General features: G+C 44.3%; 8 protein-coding genes across 8 annotated transcripts; 5 read left to right on the forward strand and 3 right to left on the reverse strand.

Annotated features, from left to right (window-relative positions):
• Positions 1–1,539: 1,539 nt before the first annotated feature.
• Positions 1,540–3,386, forward strand: BJ212DRAFT_1301469 (uncharacterized protein; the record flags this gene model as incomplete). Its single annotated transcript, XM_041333132.1, has 8 exons — positions 1,540–1,662; positions 1,727–2,248; positions 2,296–2,309; positions 2,351–2,384; positions 2,437–2,547; positions 2,572–2,675; positions 2,758–2,819; positions 2,962–3,386. The coding sequence occupies 8 exons, from the start codon at positions 1,540–1,542 to the stop codon at positions 3,384–3,386; spliced, it is 1,395 nt and encodes a 464-aa protein (XP_041190601.1).
• Positions 3,387–15,507: 12,121 nt separating this feature from the next.
• Positions 15,508–15,816, forward strand: BJ212DRAFT_1483097 (uncharacterized protein; the record flags this gene model as incomplete). The annotated part of the gene is made up of 2 exons (XM_041340555.1): positions 15,508–15,648; positions 15,721–15,816. 2 exons carry the CDS (start codon positions 15,508–15,510, stop codon positions 15,814–15,816), a joined length of 237 nt encoding a protein of 78 aa, XP_041190602.1.
• A 68-nt stretch (positions 15,817–15,884) lies between these two features.
• BJ212DRAFT_1226289 (uncharacterized protein) lies at positions 15,885–16,493 on the forward strand (the record flags this gene model as incomplete). Its single annotated transcript, XM_041329458.1, has 3 exons — positions 15,885–16,053; positions 16,111–16,258; positions 16,307–16,493. Coding segments are annotated over 3 exons (504 nt in total), but the record flags the coding sequence as incomplete, so codon positions are not given.
• Positions 16,484–17,073, reverse strand: BJ212DRAFT_1483098 (uncharacterized protein; the record flags this gene model as incomplete). The annotated part of the gene is made up of 2 exons (XM_041340556.1): positions 16,484–16,964; positions 17,021–17,073. The coding sequence occupies 2 exons, from the start codon at positions 17,071–17,073 to the stop codon at positions 16,484–16,486; spliced, it is 534 nt and encodes a 177-aa protein (XP_041190604.1).
• Positions 17,074–17,120: 47 nt separating this feature from the next.
• BJ212DRAFT_1276593 (uncharacterized protein) lies at positions 17,121–17,683 on the forward strand (the record flags this gene model as incomplete). The annotated part of the gene is made up of 2 exons (XM_041331289.1): positions 17,121–17,210; positions 17,258–17,683. The coding sequence occupies 2 exons, from the start codon at positions 17,121–17,123 to the stop codon at positions 17,681–17,683; spliced, it is 516 nt and encodes a 171-aa protein (XP_041190605.1).
• Positions 17,684–19,815: 2,132 nt separating this feature from the next.
• BJ212DRAFT_1483099 (uncharacterized protein) lies at positions 19,816–21,255 on the reverse strand (the record flags this gene model as incomplete). Its single annotated transcript, XM_041340557.1, has 6 exons — positions 19,816–20,067; positions 20,131–20,247; positions 20,298–20,429; positions 20,490–20,761; positions 20,849–21,041; positions 21,091–21,255. 6 exons carry the CDS (start codon positions 21,253–21,255, stop codon positions 19,816–19,818), a joined length of 1,131 nt encoding a protein of 376 aa, XP_041190606.1.
• Positions 21,256–23,331: 2,076 nt separating this feature from the next.
• Positions 23,332–23,700, reverse strand: BJ212DRAFT_1276604 (uncharacterized protein; the record flags this gene model as incomplete). The annotated part of the gene is made up of 1 exon (XM_041331291.1): positions 23,332–23,700. A coding segment is annotated over one exon (369 nt), but the record flags the coding sequence as incomplete, so codon positions are not given.
• A 1,501-nt stretch (positions 23,701–25,201) lies between these two features.
• Positions 25,202–25,620, forward strand: BJ212DRAFT_1483100 (uncharacterized protein; the record flags this gene model as incomplete). The annotated part of the gene is made up of 2 exons (XM_041340558.1): positions 25,202–25,444; positions 25,498–25,620. 2 exons carry the CDS (start codon positions 25,202–25,204, stop codon positions 25,618–25,620), a joined length of 366 nt encoding a protein of 121 aa, XP_041190608.1.
• Positions 25,621–26,253: the final 633 nt, after the last annotated feature.

Raw genomic sequence — 26,253 nt, forward strand, 5'->3', positions numbered from 1 at the left:
CTGCCTGCCTTTATGTACATGTCAATTTCAATCTCTATGGCTCAGGAGTTCCTGAGTGTTGAACATGAAAGTTTAATTCTCACTTTGGCTCACTGAGTCCCAAGTGCCGAACACAGAAGTTTAATTCTCACTTTACTGAGGATCACCGAGTCCTGAGTTCAATCATTGAATTGAACTTGGGACTTGGTGATCCTCAGTAAAGTGAGAATTAAACTTCTGTGTTCAACACTCAGGACTCAGTGAGCCAAAGCAAGAATTAAACTTCCATGTTCAACACTCAGGAACTCCTGAGCCTCCAGAACTCAATTGGAAATGGAAGAGGAATGCATCGCAAATTTGGTTGTTTACATGATGTGGGTATGTTAATGAAAATTTGGAAGTCCACATGTGATTTGACTACTATCAGAAATTTGGTAATTTACATTTAAATTTGATCTTCAAAATGATTGATCAGAGAATCTACTACCTTGAGCATTTCGATGCTCATCCGTTGAGCTCTTTGCAACCTCTGGAGGTCTGCATCAGCTCTTCTGAGTTTGTCGGAAGTTTCTGCCCAAGCCATCTGGAAGGGTCGCTCAGCCTCGAGTAGCAGTGGAATGGAAGGATCAGGAAGATCCCCAGTACAGTGTTTGTAATCACTGAGTCAATCTTGAATGGATTGCACTTGCAGAAAAATTAGCCCAAAGATAAATGATTTACTGTGTCAGATACTCACACCTGGTGTGTTTGTATGACCTGAATAGTTGGAACTCCCAGACCATTGAACATAAATCTTTGTCAGTGAGCTCTGGCTATTGTGAATCAAGTTTGGTAGATGTTTCATCCACTTGGGAGATATATTAAGTATCTATAATCCTCTGGAATGAATGAACTCACATGACATAGACACTTCTGATGCAGCTGGAGCATCAATCTTAGGATCAGCAGAATCCAGCAACTCATCCACATCAATGATATCATCCTCAGGCCCAAGGTACAAGTCTGGATTGATGGGAAAACCTGGATGATCAGCTTGAGCTGGAGGTGATTGATCTGCAAGGGTTTAGTGAGCATGCATGGTGATCCTTGATCCTAATGAATGTATACAGGTATTGCAGCCAAGACATCCAGTGATCTGGATGACACAGAATCATATTCTATGTCATCATCCAGCCCAAGGTATAGATCATCTAAGGGATATCCAGTAAATAGATGAGGCACAATAAAAATACAACATGCCTAGTGGTACCCAGGACACAGAGTACTCAACCACATCCATTGAATTGTAGTTGGTCATTGGAGGGTCATTAAATTGAACAGCTGGCTAAGGGCTCATGTTGTGTGGGGAACTGATTGACTTGTTGACTGATAATCAAAAAAACTTCAAAGTTCAACACAAAACTGGCAATTGCCAAAAGTTGAACTGTGACCAAACAAAGACAAACAATCAACAATTTTATAGATCATCCATCAAATGTCTTGTTTCTTTTGAAACTTTATCCTTGTGATAACTGATTTCAACCTGATTTCAAGATCTTTAAATCTCTTAACTCAATCATCATGTCCACTCCAGTTGACACCTCTTTGACTGGTCTCAAGGCATCCACTGCCCAGATCATGGCCATCATCAGCGGCACCCAGCAAATTCCCCTGGGTTCCAGCCACTTTGCTCTGACATCACAGGTCAGTACACTTGTGGTATGTAGCATTCTTTTTGTTTCTTTTTTTCTCTCTAACATCCAGGCAGGCTCATGTAGTCAAGGAGTATGGGGCTGGACCCCTGCCAGGCATCATGCTTTTGTGCTCCAAGGAGCTAATGTGCATCCAGAGCATAACTCCCCAGGTCTGGCCCAACTGGCACAGCATTGGGTATGATAATCCCCATCTTTTGAAGCACATCTGGTGTGCCAAGCTTCTCACCTGGGAGGTCTTAGGTGACCATGCCTTTGGTCTCCCAGTTGCTGCTCATCCTTCCACAGGTTTGATTCCAGTTGACCTTCCCTCCCCACCTATCCTTGCCAGCAATGTTCCAAGTCCTTCCACCAACACCACCACCAAGTACTGGGACAAGGGGAAAGGTAAGTCCATTGTTACCAACCTGGAGCCTGAGACAAAAGGGAGTAGGAAGAGGAAGTCTCCCATGATTTTGGCACTCTCCTCCCAACCGCTGAAGTCTGCAATGAAGACTCACAAGTGTACAAAGTCATCTCGCATTGTGAAGTCCAAGCCCATCATGGAGTTGGAAGATGAGGAAGACACAATTATTCAGGTATATCATCTGGTTCATCTTTTACATTTTCTCATAGCCATTTTCAGGTGGAATTCCAGAGGTCATCCTTCCCTGATTCTCCAATTTGCCTCAATCACCCAGGGTTCCAATGAAAAAACCCTTTGGCCCTGCCACAGTAAGTCACGTTTATGTGTCTGGGACTTGGGTGTATGCTTACAATGTAGCAGGTGATTGCCAGCAGTCACCCAGCAGTCATCAAGCCCTCCAAGCCAACTCCTGAAACCCCAGTGCAGGTACCCCCAGTTATCAATGCAGGTGATATTCTCATTCCCAGACTGGTGAGTACTTTGATTTATCTGAAGTGCATCCATACACTAACACAACCCACAGAACAACCCATGCCAGGCTTGCAACAAGCTAGACTGGCCCTGCACAACTCAGTTGGACAAGAGGACTGGGAATCCATGTATGTTGTGCATCTCCATGACTCTGGGATCCCCACCGAAATGTATTTGTGATTCCTCTACCACTTGGAAGACAAGGTCCAGGACACCCTCCAAGGCTCCCTCCAAAGCTCCCCCTGCCTCCCAATCCAAGGCCCAAACTTACAGTCAGTCTTGTGGCCTGTCCAGAACTCTGGTTGTCACTGCTGTGACAACCCCCACACTGCCATCAAGGCACCTGCACCTGCACTAGCTCAAAAGTCACCCAAGTTTTTTTCATCATCATCTGACCTTAATTTTCCCTTGTAGTACTTCTGTCTTTGAGTTTGGCAGTCCCTGCTGCAGCACTTGATGTGCCTGAAGTCATCAACTGGCACCCTTCATTCCCAATTCCTGACCCTCCTGCCAATGCAACATCCTTGTTGCTTGATCAATCCATCCCCACATCCATGTCACCCCCTGAATCTGCACTCCCTCCTCTCATTGATCTCTCAATGGCAGGGATGGTGCCCATACCCCCAAAATTCAAGGATGCCTCTGCCATTGAGGGTCTCCTGTTTGAGTACAATCAAGTTGTTCATCCAGAGGATCCAGATATGCCTGGTGAAATTGTGGACCTGGGTGATCTGAGCAACCTTGTCCCAGAATACAATTCTTCTAATGACATGGATGTTGAGATGGATGTTGAGGTGAAGGTTGAAGTGTCTTCTGAGGAGGTTGACATGGCTACATAATTGCATAGTGATAGATGTATATACAAGTTTTTCAATGATGTCACCTCTGCCAGTCCATTTATCAAATCACTGAGTTTTGAGGACTGAGTACCAAAACCTGAAACTTGAACATCAAAACTCAAAACTCAAAACTCAAAACTCAAAACTCAAAACTCAAAACTCAAAACTCAAATCACTGAGTACTAAGTACCAGGTACTGAATACCAAGTACTGAAACCCAAAACTTGAGACTTGAATCTTGAGAGTTGACAATCAAATCTCACAAAAATGTATACAACATGAAACTTCAGGTGTCAGCATCTGGTACTTGGCACTTGGTGAAGAGTTTCAAGTTTCAAGCTTTGGATGTTGGTACTCAGGTTTCAGTACTTGATACTTGGTACTCAGTGATTCAAGACTTGAAACTTGAAACTTGAAACTCATGAGTTTTGAGTTTCAATGTTTGAGTTTTGGGTGTTGATACTTGGGTTTTGGTACTCAGTACTCAGTACTCAGTGATTCAAGACTTGAAACTTGAAACTTATAAAAATGTATAAGTTTTGAGTTTTGAGTTTTGAGTTTTGAGTTTTGAGTTTTGAGTTTTGGGTTTTGGGTGTTGGGTTTCAGTACTTGGTGAATGTCAGACATGGTGTATTCAGGCTTTTGGGTTTTGGGTTTCCATGGTTGATGGTAGGTATATGCACTCATATAGGGAAATAGTATACCAATACCTTGGCCCTTACATCTATGGACTGTATTCTGAGTTGACAGGGCACTTGGCTGTGTTGATTTTGATCAACATGGACAGGATCTGAGTGTTAAGAACCAGTTTGCTCAAGGGAGAGAGAGACTGACTCAGAGGGGCTTGGCCTCAGCTCATATGCTGTGCCCCTTACCCAAGTATGTGCCCTTCATTTCAGATGAAGTCCAATGATGGTTTGATGAAGTCTAAAGGACTTCCAGAGGCTGGCTACTCTGGTGAAGTGTGGGAGGACTTCCGGAGGAGTGCGGGAAACATCCAGAGGAGTGCGGGAGAGTTCCAGAGGAGTTCCCACTACACAGGAAGTGGAGAGACCCCAAGGTAATATCTCTATGGGACACAGGATGGAAAGGTAGGATATCTGGAGGTCTGGAAGTATGGGGGACAGGAGGACAGGACATCCAGAGGTCTGGAAGGAATAGGGGCTACATTGGACAAAGTCTGATGTAGAAGCAAACAGAGGTAGACTACCCTTAGGTAGAGTCGGAGAGACAGGAAGTGGACCAAAGTCCAGAGAGAGGGTAAGTGCCAGAAAGGCAAGACTCTAGCCTAGGGAAGCAATCCCTAGACTTGGGACAGAGACATAGGGGATAAATCCAAAGGTCCAGAATTCTGGCCTAGGGAATCCATCTTTAGGCCTTATGGAAAAGGACAAACTCAGATGGACTGAAGTCCGGAAGAAGATTGGGCAAGTCTAAGGTGATATTCAGACTAAGGATTCTACTGGAGTTGTACAGGGGTTATATACTAGAGGATATCTGAGAGGATCAGTAAGCAATGGAGTAAGGCTATGTACAAGCATGCAGAAACACATTAGTAAGTGAGACAGAACATAAGTAAATGAACTCAGAGATGAAACTAGTATAAGGATCAATCAGCAAGACGGAAACAGAGATAACCAAGGAAACAGGACTGAGATATGTGAGGTGGTGGATGTAGTCTGGAATCCAAGAGGAGGTAAAGTCCTGATGTCTTGCTGGATGGAGTGTGCATAGGGTGGACAGGATTGGGGTATATGGATCAGGCTAGTAGTGAAGATCTGGAGGTCCAGAGCTCAGGGGTAAATCCATAGCAGAGCTAATCCTGCTGAGGTGTGGAGCACACGGCAGAAGAGGATCTGGGAATGAGTTGGATATGGGGTCTGGAAATAGGCCTGGAAGGTGTGGGAATATTATGGGATCTAGGTCTGGCATACAGAATACGACACTGAGCCTGAATGTCATTGATGACTTGGATCACAACTAGTGCAACAGCATTGCTCATATGTCCATATAGTATACCAATACCTCAGCCCATACATCTTAATGATACGTATCTGGGCCCACCCATCTATATGACATCCCCCTATGTTGGCCCATCCATCTATATAATACATATTTCACCACACCCTCAGCCCACACGTCTATCTAATATACCCCACGTTGGCCCACCCATCTATATAAAATACCCCAGGTCAGCCCACCAATATACATAATAAATATTTCACCGCCCCATTGGCCCACCTGTATATACAGTGGCTCAACAAAGTGTCTCAATGTTTGTGACTTTTTGTGTAATTGCTGTATTATGAGCTAGGGTGTGAGAATACAACTAAGCCATGGGGAGGTGTGGGAAAGCTCTGCTTCTAAGCTTTATGTTTGGTCCCTCTAGCGTGAGAAAATTATGTCATCAAGTGAAGATATGGTTAATTTAATTTGGTGACTCATTGAGACACTTTTTTGACTTTCAGTTTGACCAACACAATCTCTATAATTCTGGTACTTGGTGTTTCCTCCTGTTGCTCTAATTACTTCTGCCACTCTTCTATGCATACTATCTATCAATTTGAGGCATTCCTCATCAACAATCTTGCCCCAATCTGCTGCAACTCTCTCCCACAGCTGAAATAACCCCTATTGAGGATCTTGATAGACTGCAAGTGATATCTTGAGTAATTACCAGGGCTGTTTAATAGGGTTGAGGTCTGAGGACTGGACTTGCCATGATAGAACACTGATACCATAGTTTTCAAACCATTTTATGGTCAACTTGAAGTATGCTTAGTGTCATTGTCTTGTTAGAAGGTAATGTTTTCTTTATTAATTCTTGATTCTTGCATGCTGCTTTGCATTCATCCTCCCCCCCACCTCACAGAGAATTCCTACTCCATTCCACCTCATATAACACCATACCATCAAGTTTCCTACTCCATACTTTAGTGTTTTCTTGACCTTTCCTTCTTCTAGTGGTTCTTTGGCATTTCATTACATATTGTTACAATACCCCACTCTTTTTCCCATCATCACTGTGGACACCTTATGGTTGTACTCATGATACTCCCTTTTCACTGTGCTGTTTCCTCATGGTCTCTCTTATCTCTGACTCATACCCTGTTTTCCCATGAACCTTCCTTTCCTAGTATTCGTTACCCTTAGCCCAGCCTGGTTTGTGCACAATTCTCTTATGTATATAAACCCTAGTTACTGCTTGTATTTTCGCTAACTTGAATCTACTCAGTTCTCTTTCATACCTGAACTCTAGCTCCTTGGGAAGAAGGCTAGCCATTGTCCCATTTGAACTCTAGATTTTGCAGGAGTCTAGATGATTGCTCCTGAGGGAGGCATTGACTTGATAAGGCTTCATCCTTGATTGACCTTGATCCTTGATTCCTTTATTGGAATGATGCTCTATCCGAGTTTGTAACACAAGATTCAAGTTACTTCTGAACCCCTCCATCTGTAGGGCTTTACCTTTTGAACCCATGAAACTGATTGATTGCCAAAGTGGCACCTTCCAAGAAAAGCAAGAAGGCTTTCTCTGAATGATCAGGAATTCCCTATAGTCCTTATCTACCCAACTCTCCTAGACAAACCTCTTCATTGCAAGGATCCTTTGACACTCCCCACACTCCTGTTCTCCCTACTCTTGCTGTCCCAGGCCCTTCATCTATTACACACCACACTATTGTTTCTCATTTTGAAACAAGTGCACCAGCACCTGTAGAAGACAGAGACAAAGAAATTCCTGACGCTCTGCCCACTGAACTGGTAGCACCACCCAGATTCCCCTCCCCTGAACCAGAACCATCAGACACTGACTCAGACTCAGACTCTGACTCCAACTCCAACATGCCAAAACCAATTGAAAGAAAGATCTGTACACCACCTGACTTTGATGGGAATCAAGATGGAACCTCAAGGTTCCTTCATCTTGTCACACTTTATCTAGACATGAATGAAGAAATATATGACACCGACACCAGAAAGATTGCCTTTGCTCTTTTATTTATGAAAGAAGGCATAGCCACAGCATGGATGGAAGACTTCATCAAACATGCTCAGCAACCTGATCCCACATCCACTACTGGAGAAAAGAATGGATATGGAACTTGGGACAAATTCATCTCCCAGTTTGAAGAAACCTTTAACCCAATTGACTCAGCTGGTACTGGGCTCCATAAGCTCTATGCCCTTAAACAAGGCAATGACTTAAGTGAGTACATAGCCACATTCTGACAGCTCTGTAACTGAGCAGAGATCTACAGCTTCAACACTCAGAAAGACTACTTCCTCCAAGGCCTTAAACAGCCACTCATTACAAAACTCTGCAATTCTGGAGAGATCCCTAACACCCTTGACGGAATAGTCAAGAAGGTAGTATCCATCAAGAACTCCTATCAGCTTCTCCTTTCCCACAGACCCTAGAACAACAATAGAAACACCTGATTCAATGATCAACAATTCACCCCATGATTCACCCCTAGAAACAATGACCCTAACACAATGGACATTGATCGCCTCTCTGAGGCTGAGAAGAAAGAATACATGAAGCAAGGAAAATGTTTCTCTTGCAGAAAAGTTAGTCACAGATCTAATGACCAAGAATTCCATCCTCAAAATGGAGATGTCAGAAAGAATAACTATAAAGGAAAGCAGATGGTAAAGTGTACAGTGCCTAAAGAAGAAGATATCAGCAAGATTGAAGATCTCAATGATGAAGAAGATCTTAGCACCAGAAGAATGGATTTTTGAACCAGGAACCTACCACAATGTTAGCCACTCCTTGTATCAATGTACATATCGCACACAATGGAGGAAAAACTAAAGAATTAAGGGTCCCAGCAACTATCTTTTCCTCCATACACCCCAATACATCATTGCAAACCACTACTGTTGTTGACTGTGGTGCAGCTGCCACATTCATCCATTGGATGTTTGTAAGAAAGCATAGAATCAAGACACACTGCTTCAAAATACCCTTCCCTATCCGAACCACTGATGGAAAGATTTCTAAGGACCCCATCACCCACTATTGTCATCTCACAATCAAGATTGATGATCAACTCATGATTGGAAAATTCAACGTCATGAATATGAGCGACAACAATATGATCCTCCTTGGGAAACCCTGGCTTTCTGCCATGAATCCTAATATTGACTGGGCTAAAGACACCCTTCAACTTCCCTCTACTCCTAGATCACTTCAACTAGAAGAAATATTCAAGAAGAAATGGGGCTTCATTCCTTCACCTCGCAAAAAAGTTATGATTGAAGAAGAAGAAGACCCAGAGCAATTCAAACCTGTCTATGCTCTACTTCCTGTAAATGGGAAAAGAACCATTGAATGCTGAAAAGAAAAGAAGAAAAGAAGAAGAACCAATTCCACCTCTTTGGCCAGACCCTGATGAAGATCCACTACCCCAATACGACACCAAAGACAATGTCTGGGATGACATTCCCACTGAACCAACTTTCCTTTGAAAAGTTGATGACCCCATCACTTATCCAATTAATGATGATGAAGTATTAATAGAATATGCCAAAGACGGCTCTTCTATAACCCTTTTTGAAAACCTTTCCTTTGACACCACCCTTACATGCAATGGCATTTCTGCCTCCAAGATCCAACAAGCTGTGGCTCTATCTCCCTTAAGAAACTCCTGGATCTATGCATGAAAGACCAAAGAAGACAAAGAATACTTGAAGACCAGCAATAAAGCTCAAGAATTCGCTCTGAAAGATGCCCAAGAAAAGAAGAAAACTTTTGAAGAACTCATCCCTGATTTTCTCCATGATTTTGCTGATGTTTTCACCAAAGATGGCCTAAACAAACTTCCCCCATCCTGACCAGGTGTTGACCATTGAATTGAAACCAAACCTGGATATATTCCAAAATCTGCGAAAACTTATCCCTTATCCCTGAAAGAAACTGATGCTGTAAAAGCTTTCCTTGATGAGCACATTGCTAAAGATTTTATCCAACCTTTAAAATCTCCACAAGCCAGCAGGTTCTTCTTTGTAGGAAAGAAAGATGGATCTCTATGACCATGTCAAGACTATCATTACATCAATGAATGGACGATAAAGAACACTTATCCTCTTCCTTTGATTCCCCCTCTTATCGCCAAGCTAAGGGACACCAAGTATTTCACCAAGATGGACATCCAATCTGGATATAATAATATCCTGGTCCACCCTGACAATCGCTGGAAAGCAGCATTCACTACTTCCTTTGGACTCCTTGAACCAAAAGTCATGTTCTTCAGCTTATGCAACTCCCCTGCAACATTCCAAGCCTATATGAATCAGACCTTCTAGAAAGAGATCACTGAAGGCTGGATGATCGTTTATATGGACGACATCCTCATTTTCTCAAAAACCCTAGAAGAACACCAGAAATGAACATGCTGTATCCTTGACATTATCTGAAAAGAAACTCTCTTCCTAAAACCCGAAAAATGCACCTTTGACACTTAAGAAGTTGATTACCTTGGCATGATAATTCGCCCTGGGCAAGTCACAATAGATCCAGCCAAACTATCTGGCATTAGTCAATGGACGACCCTGACTTCAGTGAAAGAAGTCCACTCATTCCTTGGATTCTGAAACTTCTATCATCACTTCATTTCCCATTATTCCGCCCTCACATGACCCTTGATAGATTTGACAAAGAAAGATGCTATCTTCACGTGTCACAAGCATGCACTGACTCCTTTGAGAAACTAAAGCAATGTTTCTTATCAGAACCTGTTCTCCATAACCCTGACCCCTCTCAACAATTCACCCTTGCAACTGATGCTTCACTTATTGCCACTGGAGCAGTCCTCCTTCAGACTTATGAGAATGGCACATACCACCCATGCAGCTATCTTTCCCAGTCCTTTAACCCTGCTGAATGAAACTATCAGATCTATGATTGTGAACTCCTCACTATCATCCATGCTTTGAAAGCATGGCATCACTACCTTGAAGGGAATCCTCACCCTGTCATTGTTTTCACTGATCACAAGAATCTCCTTTATTTCCGCTTTGCACAGAACCTCACTTGCTGACAAGCATGTTGGCAATTAACCCTGAATGAATTCAATCTTGAACTCCACCATGTCCCAGGGAGCAAACTTGCTGCTCCTAATGCTCTCTCATGCCGGCCCAATCATTCTTCTGATCCCTCAGATAATTCTGATGTCACACTTCTTCCTGATACCATGTTTTCCTGACTCATCGATAATGACCTTGGCAATGCCCTGAAAACCACAAACCCCCTCTCTGACCCTGTCATTTTAGCTGTGCAACAAGCCCTTGATGGGTTAAATGCACCCCCTATGAAATCCGCTGTGAAGAAGAAATTGGTACTAGGCAGTTAGCAACTAGCACTACTTATCCTAAGAGGTGCAAGGGAAGTAAGTGAGCAAAGGAGTTATAACCTATGTCAGCCTAAGAAACTTGAGCATGGACCATATGTATACCTTTGAATTTCTATGCCAAAGAATCAACTGTGAGCACAGGCAAAATTGACCAATGTTAGTATCACAAGAGCGAGATGAACCATTGGAAGATATGAGCGAGTGTATTGGATGTCAGATGCCAGTGCAGCAGATGTAATGTGCACAAAATTGACTGTGCTCTATGTAGCAGCCAGTCACAAGGGATATAGTGCGAATGAAGAACTGCACTAAACTACCAGTCGCAGGTCAGGTATTCTTGCAAGAGCTTAAGGGTAAGATCCTAGCAGTATGGAATTTCAGAGTGGTTGAAATGTGCAGGATTGCCAAGAAAGAGCAAAATAGATGGATTGTGCAAGGTCTACAAAAATAATGTGAGAATGACTCTCCTATAGAGCTGAGTCCAGGGGGAGGAACTACTCAATTGTATGTACTGTGGTCATTTATATCATAGCGCATGAATGTCCAGAATGCATAGGTGAGAATTGTAGCATAGTTAGCAAGCATGTGATGAGTCTATAGGTAATAAGACATCATGCGCTGCAGATTGTGAGTAGTTGTGTAATAAGACCTGCAGCTCATTTAGCAATGACATTTGGGAAAATTAATGCACCAGTGGAGATAGGTGGACATGGATAGGACATGGGAGGGCAGATTCCTAGGACCAGACCAGAGTAAGAGCAGATGGGTCAATATATATGGATTTAATGATCCGCACTTTATCTCCTTTCCTGAAGGTGAGAAGAACCATGCTATTGATCATATGCACCTAGCACCAGTATGATCATCACACCGCCCTCTCAGATTGGAAGTTTGATGACAGCACTTTGTTTTATAAAAACTGTGCTTATGTCCCCATTCATCTTCAACACCACATTCTACACCTTCACCATGATCACCCCACTGCTGGTCACCCAGGATGTTTTAAGACTGAAGAATTAGTCAAACACAACTATTGGTGGCCCAGAATGGGCACATTTATCTGCAAATACATTGAGGGTTGCACCCTATGTCAGCAAATAAAATCTGACACTCATCCTTCTACACCACCCTTGAACCCTATCCCTTCCTCTGCGCTTCACCCCTTCTTGCAGATCTCCATTGATCTGATCACTGATTTGCCTGAATCAGGTGGTTTTGATTTGGTTATGGTCGTGGTAGACCATGGCCTTATGAAGGGGGTAATTCTCTCACCATGCAAGAAAACCATTACATCAGAAGGAGTTGCCCAACTCTTTTTCAAGAAAGTCTTTCTTAGATTTGGACTCTATGACAAGATCATTTCCAACAGAGGACCCTAGTTCACCTCTAAATTTGCCAAAGAACTTGGAAGACTCCTCAACTATGAAGTTGCACTTTCCACCACCTACCACCCACAAAGTGATGGACAAACTGAATGTCTGAATCAGGAACTTGAAACCTACCTCTGCATTTACTGCTGCTCCACTCCTCTCGATTGGGTAAAACATCTACCCATGGCCAAATTTGTCCACAATCACCAAAAGCATGATGCCCACAATGTCTCCCCTTTCCACCTCATGATGGGTTATGAACCCCAAGGAATCCCTTATATTCTCCCAAACTCTGCTGTCCCTGCAGCAGAAGATCGAGTCAAATACCTTCAGAAGATCTGAGAAGAAGCCATTTCTTGTCACAATCTCACTATGCAACACATGTCTGATTGGACCTTTGGAAAGAAGTTTGAACCCTGGAAGATTGGTGAGAAAGTTTGGTTATTGGCAAAGAACCTTATCACCAGACTACCCTCAAAGAAGCTTGCCCCTAAATGCTACAGCCCTTTCACAGTAGAAGCCATCTCTTCCCCTATCACATTCAAGATCTGACTTCCCACTTCCTGGAAATCATACCCTGTCTTCCATGCTTCTGAGTTATCCTCCTATCAGGAAACAGAAGTCCACAGCCCAAATCATACTGAACCTCTCCCTGACATCATCAACAGACAAGAAGAATACGAGATAGAAGCCATTCTCACCCATAAGGGAAACATAAAAGGAAAACAACACTTCCTCATATCATGGAAGGGTTACCCTTCTTCAGATAACTCCTGGCTCCCTGAAAAGGAACTAGACAATGCCCAGGAAATCCTGAAAACCTATAAAGACCGCCTTTGACTCTCTCAACTCTTTACCTAGAAACCTGATCCCAGAATATGCCTTCTTCACGATCCTCGAACTCTTAACTTGAACTCCATCACTCTCAGCTCAAACTTCATCACAAGCAAGCTCTTGTTGAATCAACCCTTTCTTCCCTTCCTTGTGTTTTACCTTTAGATCTTTTCTTTTCTGAAGATATTTTTCCCTTTCTTTAATGACTATCCATTACAGTGCAGACCTGGCATCTAGCTATGCCCATACCATCACAGCTCCTGCTGAAGAAACCACCAAGCGCTCCTTTATCTATCACATGACCAAGATCAAGTCCCTCACCACTGAATGACTCTTAGATCGAGGGTTTGAGCAAGCACTTACCCCAGAAATGATCTCTGAGATTGTGAAACTAGAATGCTCCATCTTAGTCAAGCCCCTCCACTTCGTTACCCAAGAAGTACCCAGATCCCCATTGGAATTTTCTAATGATGATACTCCTGTTCCTGCTCCCTCTCAGCTCGCAGTTTGTTCTGCAGGAAACCCATGTCATGCTCGTGGAAAGAAAAGAAACACTGTTGCCTTTGGAATAGGCCTATCTCATCCCATCACACCATCCCCTGCTCCACCCATCATTATTGATGAAGATAAACCCATATCCTCCTCCAACTCTCATGCCTCATCTGAAGAAACCTATCATGATCAAAATGGTGTTGACTATTCCACCATCACTTGTTGATACTGCCAGCAGGAAGGACATCATCAGGTCTACTGCCCTCGCTACTTTTGCTGAGAATGCCATCACCATGCCCCAAAACACCTTACTGCCTACTGCTCCACTCTTAGAGGACAATGTATCATTAATGCCAAACCTGACTCTTGGGCTTTCCATCACCAACTCAAGATCTATAAAGATAGAAAAGATCTTGAGCAAGAGGAGCATGAGAAGCAGTTTGCAAGAGACACTGATTTTGACCCTAACAACTATCAGTCTCTTAGTGACTGAAGTTGGTGACTTCAGACGTTAACTGGGGGGTAATGTTACAGTGCCCCACTCTTTTTCCCATCATCACTGTGGACACCTTATGGCTGTACTCATGACACTCCCTTTTCACTGTGCTGTTTCCTCATGGTCTCTCTTATCTCTGACTCATACTCTGTTTTCCCATGAACCTTCCTTTCCTAGTATTCGTTACCCTTAGCCCAGCCTGGTTTGTGCACAATTCTCTTATGTATATAAACCCTAGTTACTGCTTGTATTTTCGCTAACTTGAATCTACTCAGTTCTCTTTCATACCTGAACTCTAGCTCCTTGGGAAGAAGGCTAGCCATTGTCCCATTTGAACTCTAGATTTTGCAGGAGTCTAGATGATTGCTCCTAAGGGAGGCATTGACTTGATAAGGCTTCATCCTTGATCAAACTTGATCCTTGATTCCTTTATTGGAATGATACTCTATCTGAGTTCATAACACATATATTCCTGGCCATCTGGCCCCATCCTATTGATTTTTGTCTCATCTGACCAGGTAGCCCTATTCCAGTCCTCAACAGTCCAATATTGAGGCTTTAAAGCAAAGGCTAATCTCCTTCCTATATAGGCTGAAGACAGGAAAGGCTTTTCTGCCTGTTTACAGCTTTAAGATTAGCTGCCTTAAGAGTACTCCTGACTATTTGAGTGGAGAGAGCAGTGTAGATGATGTAATCAATGAATTTGGTGGCTTGAGTAGCATTGGCAGCCTGCCTAGTTGGAATATTATGAACAAGAGATTTTTTTGTTATATGATGTAAGCTTGAAAGGACAATTTAATCTGATATTTTTCTTATCTGGACTGACTTTTTTATGATCCTAATGATAGCAACTCTGCTCAGACCAGTTTTAGTAGCAATCTGCCTGGTATACAGATTAGAAAAGCTGATGATAATAACAATAAGGGCTATTTCAGCTGTGGGAGAGAGTTGCAGCAGAGTGGGGCAAGATTGTTGATGAAGAATGCCTCAAATTGATAGATAGTATGCATAGAAGAGTGGCAGAAGTAATTAGAGCAACAGGAGGAAACACCAAGTACCAGAATTATAGAGATTGTGTTGGTCAAACTGAGGGCATCTCTGATATGGCCAGTCTGGGTACAAGTCTACATAGACTTCAGGTCTGCAGTCTGGGTACAGGTGGTGATGCTCTGATGGAGTTTGAAGCTGTTGGTGCTCCCTGAGCATGGCTGACCATATATCCTCTCCCCCACCACTCCCGCCAGTCACATCATGTTGCCACCAGGCACTGCATGCCAACACTACCCTCCTCCCACCAATCACATCAATAAGTTTTTGGTCACTCAAGCATTGAAGGTAAGTATCATTGCATCTGATTCTCATGACTACTGATCATGTCCTGTACCAGGCACTACCCACCAATGCTGCCCACCAATGCTACCCCCTCCCCAACATCACATCTTCTCCCTGTGCTGCTCCTCATGCTGCCTGAGCTCTACCCATCTTGCCTAGTACCTCTCTTTGGTGTAACCAGGAGGTGAACGGCATAATTAAGTGGAGCTGGTGCTCACATTGAGGTCGCTCTCATCATGGACATTGGCTCTGTCTTTGCTGCCATGCAGCAACATGAGCAGCTTGCTGCCATGCCTTTTCTTGATCTTATGGCCTTCCTCCGGTGTGCCAGCCTTCTTAAAAACAATATTCTACAACCCCAGCCCCACACTGTCTCTGTCCTCATCATGCCTGAGATTCTACCACCCTCCATCAATGAGTTTCTGGCTGAATGATTCACTATCTCCAAGGATGATGTTGATGTCCTATGGAATATCCTCAAGGATCTTGTCTGGATGTTACCCACAGCTGGAGAGGCTGCCGACGAGGAGGAGGAAACATTCTGATTGTATGGTCACAAGCATGGGATCAGTAAGTCTATCATTCATTCTATATTGCCTTGACACTCACAGATCTTACAGCAAAGCACACTCTCTACCCTCTGGTCAAGATGTGCATTAATCCAGATTGCAATGCCTGGCACATCAACTCTCTCCTCAAGAAGGAAGAGCAATGCCATGTCGTTGTGTTTGCCCATGCACAAGGCACACATTCCACCTGGTCTATTCACCTGAAGTGTCAAGGTACATGTTTGTGCCCTTAATATATCAAACTATTGTTAACTTACAGTTATTTTTCAGCATGTCACACAAATTATCACAACAATTACAATGTCAAGGACAGAACAAGGTTGTATTATGGTGGTATACCATCCTATCTACAAGTTGCTGAGCACCAATTCATTCAGCTCAAGCTCACAATGAGCTGGATGGATCTCATGCAGATTCTGTAAGTACTCATCATTATCCTCCTTTTGTCTCTAACTATTCTATTCAGTGTCTCGGCAACAAATTGTGCACATGTCTATGATATTGCGCAGTCTCATCAATCTCCCAATCATGATGTTCCCTGGCAATTTGGAAGCTTGCTTACAATGGAGGAGGTGTGGGATTCCTTCACCCTCCTGGCATTGCTTGATAACCATCATCAGCGTAAGATTTGCCTACAAGTCCCTCACAGAGGAGAGCAAAAGACCAGTTCATGCATGCCATGTGTGAGCACACCGAGCGCATCATCACTCATGGACAGGAGGAGCTTCCACATGCCTGCTATGGCTGCCTGTGGGTGTTTGAGATGCCTGATAGGACATTTAGCCACACAGAGGTTGTTGTCACTGACAGTGTCACTGTGGGGCATCCATGCAGTGCTGTCCCACAATGCACCAACCCCCTTGCCAACAATTGCCATTAGTACTGCTCTATCGACCCTGCACACAAGCATCTGGAGTTGGTTTGTGCTGTGGAGGAATGTGATCAGCCTGTGACTCATGATAGTCAGTCTGGGAAGCCTTGCAAAGCCTGCAATGACCCTCTCCACCTTCAAATGGAGACTCTCAACATTGAGTCCATGCGAAGCAGCAAGAGTTGAACATGGTGTCAGAAGTTTGCAAAGTCCAATGATGTCATGGCCTCCATTGATGCTGGAGATGGTCTTGCTGTCCAAGATAGAGATGAGTGGTACAAGCATGATGGACACACCGGAGACACTCACCTTGTGCAGCCAGTGGTGACAATTTCCACTGGAGTCGATGATGATGATGACATTACCTGTACAGCAAAGGAAACTCAAGGTGATTTTCTGATGTTAATGGATGAACAATGAACAGCTCGTTGTTCATCCTTGTGGGATCATCAATGCACATAGTACTATGTATCATCATGAGGCAGTATCAAATGTTCTAGTAAGTGATCCTGTTCTAGCTTGGTCCATCTTACTGATGTTGCATAGCTGCTTATTGAGCAGATATATTCCCTTCTGCATGCATGCAAACCACAGCACCTAATCTACAACTCCAACTGCAATGCCCTCCATGAAGTCATGAGCTGCCAGATCAAATTCTTCGATGGCATCAGCATGTGCAGTGATGCATTCAATCACCAGACAAAGCATAAGGCAAGTGACACTTTGTGTCACAATCACTGCGACATGAAGGCTTACCCAGAGTTGTTGGATGAGGATGGTGGGTACTACTTCAACTCTTCAATTGCAGAGCAGATCAATGTGTGGTTTGGTGCCTTCCACAACATTTGTCATGAGATGACACCAGTTAAGTACAAGTTCTTTTTAGACAGGATGATCATTCAGCGCAATCGTGTTACTCTAGCTACACTGCATGCACAGGGTAAAAGGCCCTATCACCCATGTTTTACTTAGAATTAGTTAAATGTCAATGATCAGTTGTTCTCCATAGCTCGTGCACCTGAACTCTTTGTCCTTTTACATGGCATGTTATTCACTAACATCCAACTTGATGACTTCTTGTCAACCCTTGCTCACTTCCTTGAGTGCATCGAAATTGAGGGAGCCAAGGTACGTGAATGGATTATAATGGCAGTCTTGAACATTGGTGCCATGCTTGAATATGGTCGTCCAAGTGGTGTGCTGCGTAAGATTGGTGGTGTAAGTGCTCCTTCTTAACTGCAATGTCAAGATTTCAATACAAAAAACATCATAACATTGCAAAAGATAACTACGACATAGACGAGTGATGAGTGAGGTAAACAAATGGTCAACAAATTGAGGCAGAATGTCATATCCTGTATGCCAGACATAGATCCCATCATATTCCCACGCTTTCCAGACCTGTTTCTGGACCCCATATCCAACTCATTCCTGGATCCTCTATCCTGTCCACCCTACACACATTCCATCCAGCAAGACATCTGGACTTTACCTCCTCTCAGATTCCGGACTACATCTACCACCTCACATATCTCAGTCCTGTTTCTGCCCTGCCTTCTGGATCCCCAGATCTCCGGATCTATTCCCACCCTCCGTCCAAGATCCTGCACCTATCCCCATTTAGGCATCTCCGCCTTTCTGGTTCTCAGTTATCTCTGTTTCCATCTTGCTGATTGATCCTTGTACTAGTTTCATCTCCGAGTTCATTTACTTATGTTCCATCTTACTTACAAATGTGTTTCCGCATGCTCGTACATAGCCTTACTCCTTTGCTTACTGATCCTCTCAGATAGCCTCTAGTATATAACCTCTGTACAACTACAGTAGAGTCCTCAGTCTGAATATCATCTTAGATCCTGTTCCACTTGCCAATCATCTTCTGGACTTCAGTCCGTCTGAGTCTCATCCTTTTCCATAAGGCCTAGGGAAGGATTCCCTAGGCCAGAATTCTGGACCTTTGGATTTGTCCCCCATGTCTCTGTCCCAAGTCTAGGGATTGCTTCCCTAGGCTGGAGTCTTGCCTTTCTGGCACTTACCCTCTTTCTGGACTTAGGTCCACTTCCTGTCCCTCTGACTCTACCTTAGGGTAGTCTACCTCTGTTTGCTTCTGCATCAGACTTTGTCCGATGTAGCCCCTATTCTTTCTGGACCTCCTGTCTTCTGTACCTCCAGATGTCCTGTCCCTCATACCTCCAGGCATCCTGTCCTTTCAACGTTCCGCCCTCCGTACCTTCAGACATTCCATCCTCCATACCTCCAGACCTCCTGTCCTCCATACTCCAGACCTCCTATCCTTCCATCCTGTTTTCCTGTAGAAGTATTACCTTGCAGCAGGAACTCTCCTGAGCATTTCCTGCATTCCTCTGGAACTCTCCCGTGCTCCTCTGGACGTTTCCTGCACTCCTCCGGACTTCGTCAGACCATCATCAGACTTCCTCTGAAATGAAGGGCACATACTCAGGTAAGGGGCACAGCGTACAAGCTGAGGCCAAGCCCCTCTGAGTCAGTCTCTCTCTCCTTTGAGCATGGTTCTTAACACAGAATATTTTAAGGGGGTGGTATGTTTACCTGGTTTTGCCAGGCTTCTTGCTCTGCTGCCCAAGTGCCCTGCGACAAGTGTTGAGGTAGTGTGACCAAAGACCCAATGATGAATGACCTGCAGCCTCATGCTCAGCAAGAACTGCATGATCCATCACCTGCCACATCTTGTGATTGTGGTGGTAGGTGGCTTTAACATAGGGGACTCCAAAGACAAGGGGGAACAACTCATGCTAGAGGTGGATTGCACACAGTTGCTTGTTGTCCATCTGCTGAAAGCCAGTGACCATATTGATGGTGTGCATGCCATGGGGCCATACCTGCCATGGCTTGGCAGGATCATAGTGGGGCACAGGAATCGCAGTGATAGTAGGAACTGTGGTTGGTCATTGTTGTATTGGGGCAGCTATGTGATGCAAGGACACAACTGAAAGGACCAATGATGTCAATGAGGAATACAACATTGAAAATGTGTCATGAGGGGGACTGCCACTGTGGATGAGGAGTGGAGAGGGAGTGGGCAACATAGACATTGCATAACAACTATTGAAGTCCTCAACATCAAGTCATGGACACATTGGGGTGAAAGCAAGCTCACTGCTCTCCTCCCATTCATGCTTGGCTGTGATGACCAGGGAAGATGGTATCTCAATGATCTCCTGCTTGGCCTTGAGCTTTTTTCGCATGACATCATGCTCACCTGTCATGTTGAACCAAAGGTGATGAGGGCGTGAAGTATGTTTTGATGCCATCAAGAGCTCCTGGAAGCCGTCACACTGGATGACACCATAACAATGAAGAAAGAGATGACAGCCAGACTTGAGGGAGATGGTATGTGTGAGAGCAGTGGGAATCCAGCATCAGAAGTGCTTGTTGTACACCTTGATCTTGTGAATATCTGTGCCTAAGGAGGTGATAAGCTCAGGATCATTGGCAAGCTGCCATTGAGGATAGTAAGGGCACTTGGACACCCATTCTACCTTGACAGCAGCATTGTCCTAGGGATAATATCAGTTAAGTCCTGATGGAAACAAGAGATGACACTTACAGCATCAAACCAATGCAATGCAAAGTGTTGCCTCACTTCTCGTTCCATCTCCTTGCGACACTCCTCAACCTGCTTATCATCAGCCTCCTGCCTAGCCTGGGCATGCAAATCAGTGGCCCATATAGGGTCCATCTGTTGTATGATTCATGGATGCTTTGCTGTTGACTTGGGGAGCAGTGTGGAAGGTAGCACAGGGGGAGGAGATGAGTCACCCTCCAGAAAAATGCTTGGCAGTTGGATGTGATTACAAGGGATAGGAGCAGGCAGTGCAGACAGAAGGTTGTGCATGGAAGGGAGTGGTGCATCTGGGATGGGAAAGCCTAAGTCCTGAAGAGAGGCATGCAATGCCTGACAAAGGTCCTCATGGCCAAAGCTACCATCCTCAGGCTCCTCGATCAGAAAATCATCCTCCTTGTCTCCAAGCATAGGTGGGCCATTGTTAAGCCTATGGAAAGGACATTCACCTGCCTCGCAACAATGCCTTAAGCATGAGTTACAGCTGCAGTGCAAGGCACGTACATGACAGCAGAAAAAGTATAGACACCACTCACCCTGCTTATGTTGGCACCTGCTCAAGGGCTGTGTCAGGGGGGGTGGCAGCATGGTGAGGGTAGTACTGCTAGAGGAGGTGATTGGTTGAGAGCTGGGGGGACTTGGTGATGCAGTTGACATAGGAATTAATGATGTGATGTGCAGGAAAGCAAGTAGTTTGGGATACCACCAGTAGAATGAACATGATGTATGCTGGCAATTTATGTCAATACTATGCAGCAAAAATCAGAGCAGCTTGTACCCTTGCCATTGGTTTTCCACCATTCCCATTCTTATCAGACCGACAGATTGACAAGGTGACTGCACCACCACAACTGGTGCAGTCAGTGATGAAGCCAGTAGGAGACAGGCGAATGAGTAACTGTGCAAGAAGTGTGATGTCAGCATGAGACAATGGGGCAGACATAGTGGAACCAAGATGAGATGTTATCAAGAGGATGGCACAAAGAAAGGAGGGCAATGTTACGAACTCAGATAGAGTGTTGTTCCAATAAAGGAATCAAGATCGGGGTTGACCAAGGACTATGCCTTATCAAGTCAATGCCTCCCTCAGGAGCAATTGTCTAGACTCCTGCAGGATCTAGGGTTCAAATGGGACAATGGCTAGCCTCCTTCCCAAGGAGCTAGAGTTCAAGTTATTAGAGAGAACCAAGTAGATTCAAGTTAGAGAAAATACAGGTAGTAACTAGAGTTTATATACATAAGGGAATTGTGCACAGACCAAGCTGGGCAAAGGGCAACTAGTACTAAGAATGGAAGGTTCATGGGAAACAAGGTATGAGTCAGAGATAAGAGAAGACCATGAGGAAACAGCACAGTGAAAAGGAAGCATTAGAAGTACAGCCATATAGGAGTCTACAGTGATGATGGGAAAAAGAGTGAGGCACTGTAACAGGCAATGTAAGGGAGGCAAGCCAGGAGAAGATATGGATATGTGTGGGAAGAAAGAGGAATGGCTGTAATGATGGGCAGGTGGGGTATTTGAGCAGCTCCAAGATTGTTTGAGCAGCGTCTAAATGGAGGATGCCATTGGCACCACCCCCAGCAATGGTGGGTGGGCATATTAGCAGCATTCCTAGGAGGTTGTGACAGCTGGTGGCAGGTGAGTGATGGGCAGGATTGAAGGAATATTCACATGGTGGCAATGAGTGGCTGACTCCACTTGAAATTGCCAAGCCTGCTGAGGGGTACCCAGACTTGTACCCAGACTGCAGACCTGAAGTCTATGCAGACTTGTACCCAGACCAGCCAGAACTCTGACATTCATGTCAAACTGAAAGTCAAAAAGTGTCTCAATGAGTTACCAAACTAAATTAACCATATCTTCACTTGATGACATAATTTTCTCACGCTAGAGGGACCAAACATAAAGCTTAGAAGCAGAGCTTTCCCACACCTCCCCATGGCTTAGTTGTATTCTCACACCCTAGCTCATAATATAGCAATTACACAAAAAGTCACAAACATTGAGACACTTTTTTGAGCCACTGTATAATAAATATTTCACCACTCCCTCGGCCCACCCATCTACACAATATACCATACATCAGCCCACCTGTCTATATAATAATATCTGCCTTACATCTCTCTTCAGCCCAGCTGTCTATAATATATGTCTATCCTACTCTACATATTACCCAGATGGGCCCACCCATCTCCATCAGCAATAATATTTCTCCCAGCCCATCCGCCATTATCAAGGATATTTATAACATCAGCATAGATGGGCCCAACCATTGGGACATTGCCAGTCATAGCAGAGTTACAAGCCAAGAGTGTTGATGAGCTGGCCCTCTAGGCTTCTGTGGCAAGAGGTAGGGGCCTTGTTGTCCCACAGAAGCTCGCTCTTGCACTTGTGAATGTTGTGGGCAAAGCAGCTGAGGCACAGAGTGCAGGCATGGTGGCTGGTTGATGCTGCACTGTTCTGAAAAGACTGCTTGTCTTGGCTGTTTCACTTGGGTTCTTGCCAAGGACAGTTGCAACCAGGAGACTGAGCTTGGGGTAGGAAATGTCCTGAGGGGTTTCAAAGTAGGGAGCAAGAGCAAGAGCAAGAGCATGTTAGGCGAGTCTCAGCCCAGGCATGGTTGCATTGGGATGGAGTCTCCCATGCTCAATGGTACAATGACATAGCAAGCTAGAGCTGTGTCAGGGAAGCATTGGGGTGAGAGGAAGAGATTGACGAGGTAGAAAAAGCAGCAGTGGTAGCAGTGCCAAGCACATAGTGGTACCAGGAGCAGTTTTTCAAGTTGGAAGCAGGAAGCAGCAGTTAGGTCATGTGTGGAAGCTGTAGCAGCAAGTAAAAGGAAACATAGTAATGTAATTAGTTTTGTTTGGAATCATGTTAGTGAAAGGTATGAACCTCTGTCAGACTCTTGAGTCATGTTTTGTTCCAAACTTCCTTGGTGAGGTTTTTCAACAATGTAAAGTTGAAAACACTGATGTCAAAAGTGTTATCAAGAGTGAGGGTGTCATGCCAGTCCTGTCAAATGTGGGCAGCATAGAGGAGCAGGGTGTGTTCACCAAATGGTTTGGCCCATTGTGGGTTAGACACGATGTTCATAAAGAACATGGTGAGGGCATGCTGGTACTTCTCTGGCCAGTTAAGCTTGTTAATGTACACTAGGAAGCTGTTCTTTGCCATGTTGAACTGATACCATTCAAGACCATGGTCTTGGATAACCTTGTGGGATGGCCTGAACAAGGCTACAAAATTGTCAACCTTTGTGCAGCCAAAGGTACTGTCTGCTGATGACTTGGCTTCATCAGCCACCTCTCTGCATTTGTCAAGGCTGAAATACCACAATTTGATGTACTCAAAGGACTTGAGCTTGTGGATTGCATATTGGGATGGTCAGCGAGTAAGAGTATCACTGACTGAGGTGCCTGTTTTGAATTCATTGATCCTTGGTTTCTTCTTTTCTGCCTCACAGTGTTCATTCTCAGCCTTTTGCTCTAGGAGGAGTCATTCTTGTTCAGTATGTGCTGCCTCTGCTGCTAGATGAGCTTCTTCATTGACTTGCACATTCCAAGCTGCAAGTCAGATGTCTCAGTCTTGCTGCCAATCCATAATGAGTTCATTGGCTACTTCTTCATGGGTTGCCTGTGTGTTTTCTATGATGTGGTCTCTTATGCCTTGGAAAGTTGTGGATGTGAAATCAGGAACAATGTCCAGTGCTGGGTCTGATGTAATGTGAGCCATAGTCAGTAGATTTTAATTAATGGTGTGTAGCCTAGGGGAAAGATAGTACAGGATAGAAGGAGAGAAAAGAAAAGAGCTCAACTAGGACTTTTGCTAGTGGAGGAGCAGAAACAAGAACTGATGGCTTCTTCTGCTCAGCCAAAGACCAAACTCTATGACTACGCTTGTACCTTGCTTCATCATAGAGTGACAATATGTGCAGATCCAGTTTGTATTACTGTAGCTGACTATAGGGAGGCAACTGGGGGTCGAGCGTAACAGGTTGCCACATTTGGCAGGTAAGCAACCAGGCAGTTTACCATCATGACATACCAAAAATTAGCAACTGTCAACATCCCAGCACCACATGTCATTGCAGAGTTGCCACTACTTAGAAAATATACTATAGTAACACAATGCAATGAGCTGAAAGGCCTAAAATGAGTCCAATACTGGTTGAGTTGTACTTGCTCCTGGCACCATGCCTGGTCCATCCTCAGTGTTGATATCATGGATTGAACATCTTGGGAGGCTCCTGAAAAATCTTCCATAATCATTGCCCCTTGACCCACCTAATTCTTCCTATGACTTCAGCCTCGACACAGAGATGGTTGAGGAGGAAGGGGTGTGGTTTGCATTCAATAGAAATCTGGAAGTCTGCTTTGAGACCCATAAACTTGGCTGAAGTGGAACAATCACTTTCCATGAATATGGGAGATGTTATGAAGCCCTGGTTGGGATGTTCAAGGAGACAGTTAAGAAACTTGCAAAAGATTCTGAACGTGACTTCCTTCATGAGGTGTGGCTTGAGTGGCTGATCAATGCTGCACAACAACAGGGTGCAAAGGACCTATGACAGTAAGATTTCATTCTCAATCGAAAGAGATTAGCTCATGTTGACCCATGTGTTAGGACTGGTGGTGGCAGCACAAAAAGACCTGCCCCAGAGATACATATTTCAGCAGTAGATGAACATCCCGAAAAATGCTCAAAAGCTTCGCACTCACCTCACATGGATGCTAGACTATCAACTGTCAATGTGGACTCGAACTCTGAGGGTCACAAGTCAGATTTAAAGCTCAATGTTCAATACAAACATGTTACTATTCACATGATTGAAAACCCTTGACCCTTGACCCTCCCTGTCATAATCAATTCACAGAAAACCAAACAAATGAGTTTCAGTGACTTCACATGGAAACCACTTCATACTGAAGAAGAAAAAGCCAAGCAATGGGAGAGATTGGCAAAAATCACAGCTGATGATGATGAATTGACAAAGCAAGATGAGGAAACTCTGAAAGCAGCACAAGAGCAGAGAAAGAAGAACCTAGCAATGGAGCATCAATGTCATCATTGTGAGCGAATCAAAGCCACTCAGCTGAAAGGGAAGAAAGCACAAAAGAATGTCAACAAGGTAAGTCTAGCAGCTGTGCAATTGACCTGAGTATTGGAATGAACTTCATATAGGTTTTGCAGGCTGAGTCCCAAACAAGCAGTCTTTCGACAATGGATCTTGCAGAGCTTTCAAGGCCTGATTCAAATTGGAAAGATCAGCAGACTGGGAAGAATGGTGGAACAAAGCAGGAATGACACCAATGAAGCAACTGGTATCATCCCTTCCTCTGGACACACATAGAGCAAATTGCCCCAAAAGTTGGCTGGTCTGCACAGACAATTGCTAGCAGGCTCACTCAAGATCAACCATCACTCTTCTCTCACCTGAACAAGGGAACCATCCAAAAATGGCTGGACAAGGAAACAAAATGTGGTTGGTCACCCATGACAATTCAAAATGTCAAACGACATCACGCACTGGCAGGATCAGGACAAATGGGGGTGCTTGCAAAGTACCCAGCCATTGTAAAGGAGATCACAGACACATTATGAGGTTTGAGGACATCTGGTGTTCCCATCAGTGTTGTTGTTGCTCGCTTGATCATGCTCACTGTGATTGAAAAGCATGAACCAGGCTTACTACTCACTGAATTCAAATGTTCAGAGGTGTGTTAACCATGACATTGATGGATGCCACTCACATCATTCTAACAGAAATTTGTTCGGTCATTCTTTGAGAGTGTGTTGGACTGGAGTCTGAGGAAGGGAACACATGCAGCAGCCCATCTTCCAGCTGATGCTGAAGAAACCTGTGAAGAATGTTTCTTTTGATTGGTCTACATCATGAAATGGTACAATGTACCTCCAAAAGTATGTAAATTTTGTCTT

This window comes from Suillus subaureus (assembly GCF_016647635.1).
Source record: "Suillus subaureus strain MN1 chromosome Unknown BJ212scaffold_26, whole genome shotgun sequence".
Taxonomy (NCBI): Eukaryota; Fungi; Basidiomycota; class Agaricomycetes; order Boletales; family Suillaceae; genus Suillus; species Suillus subaureus.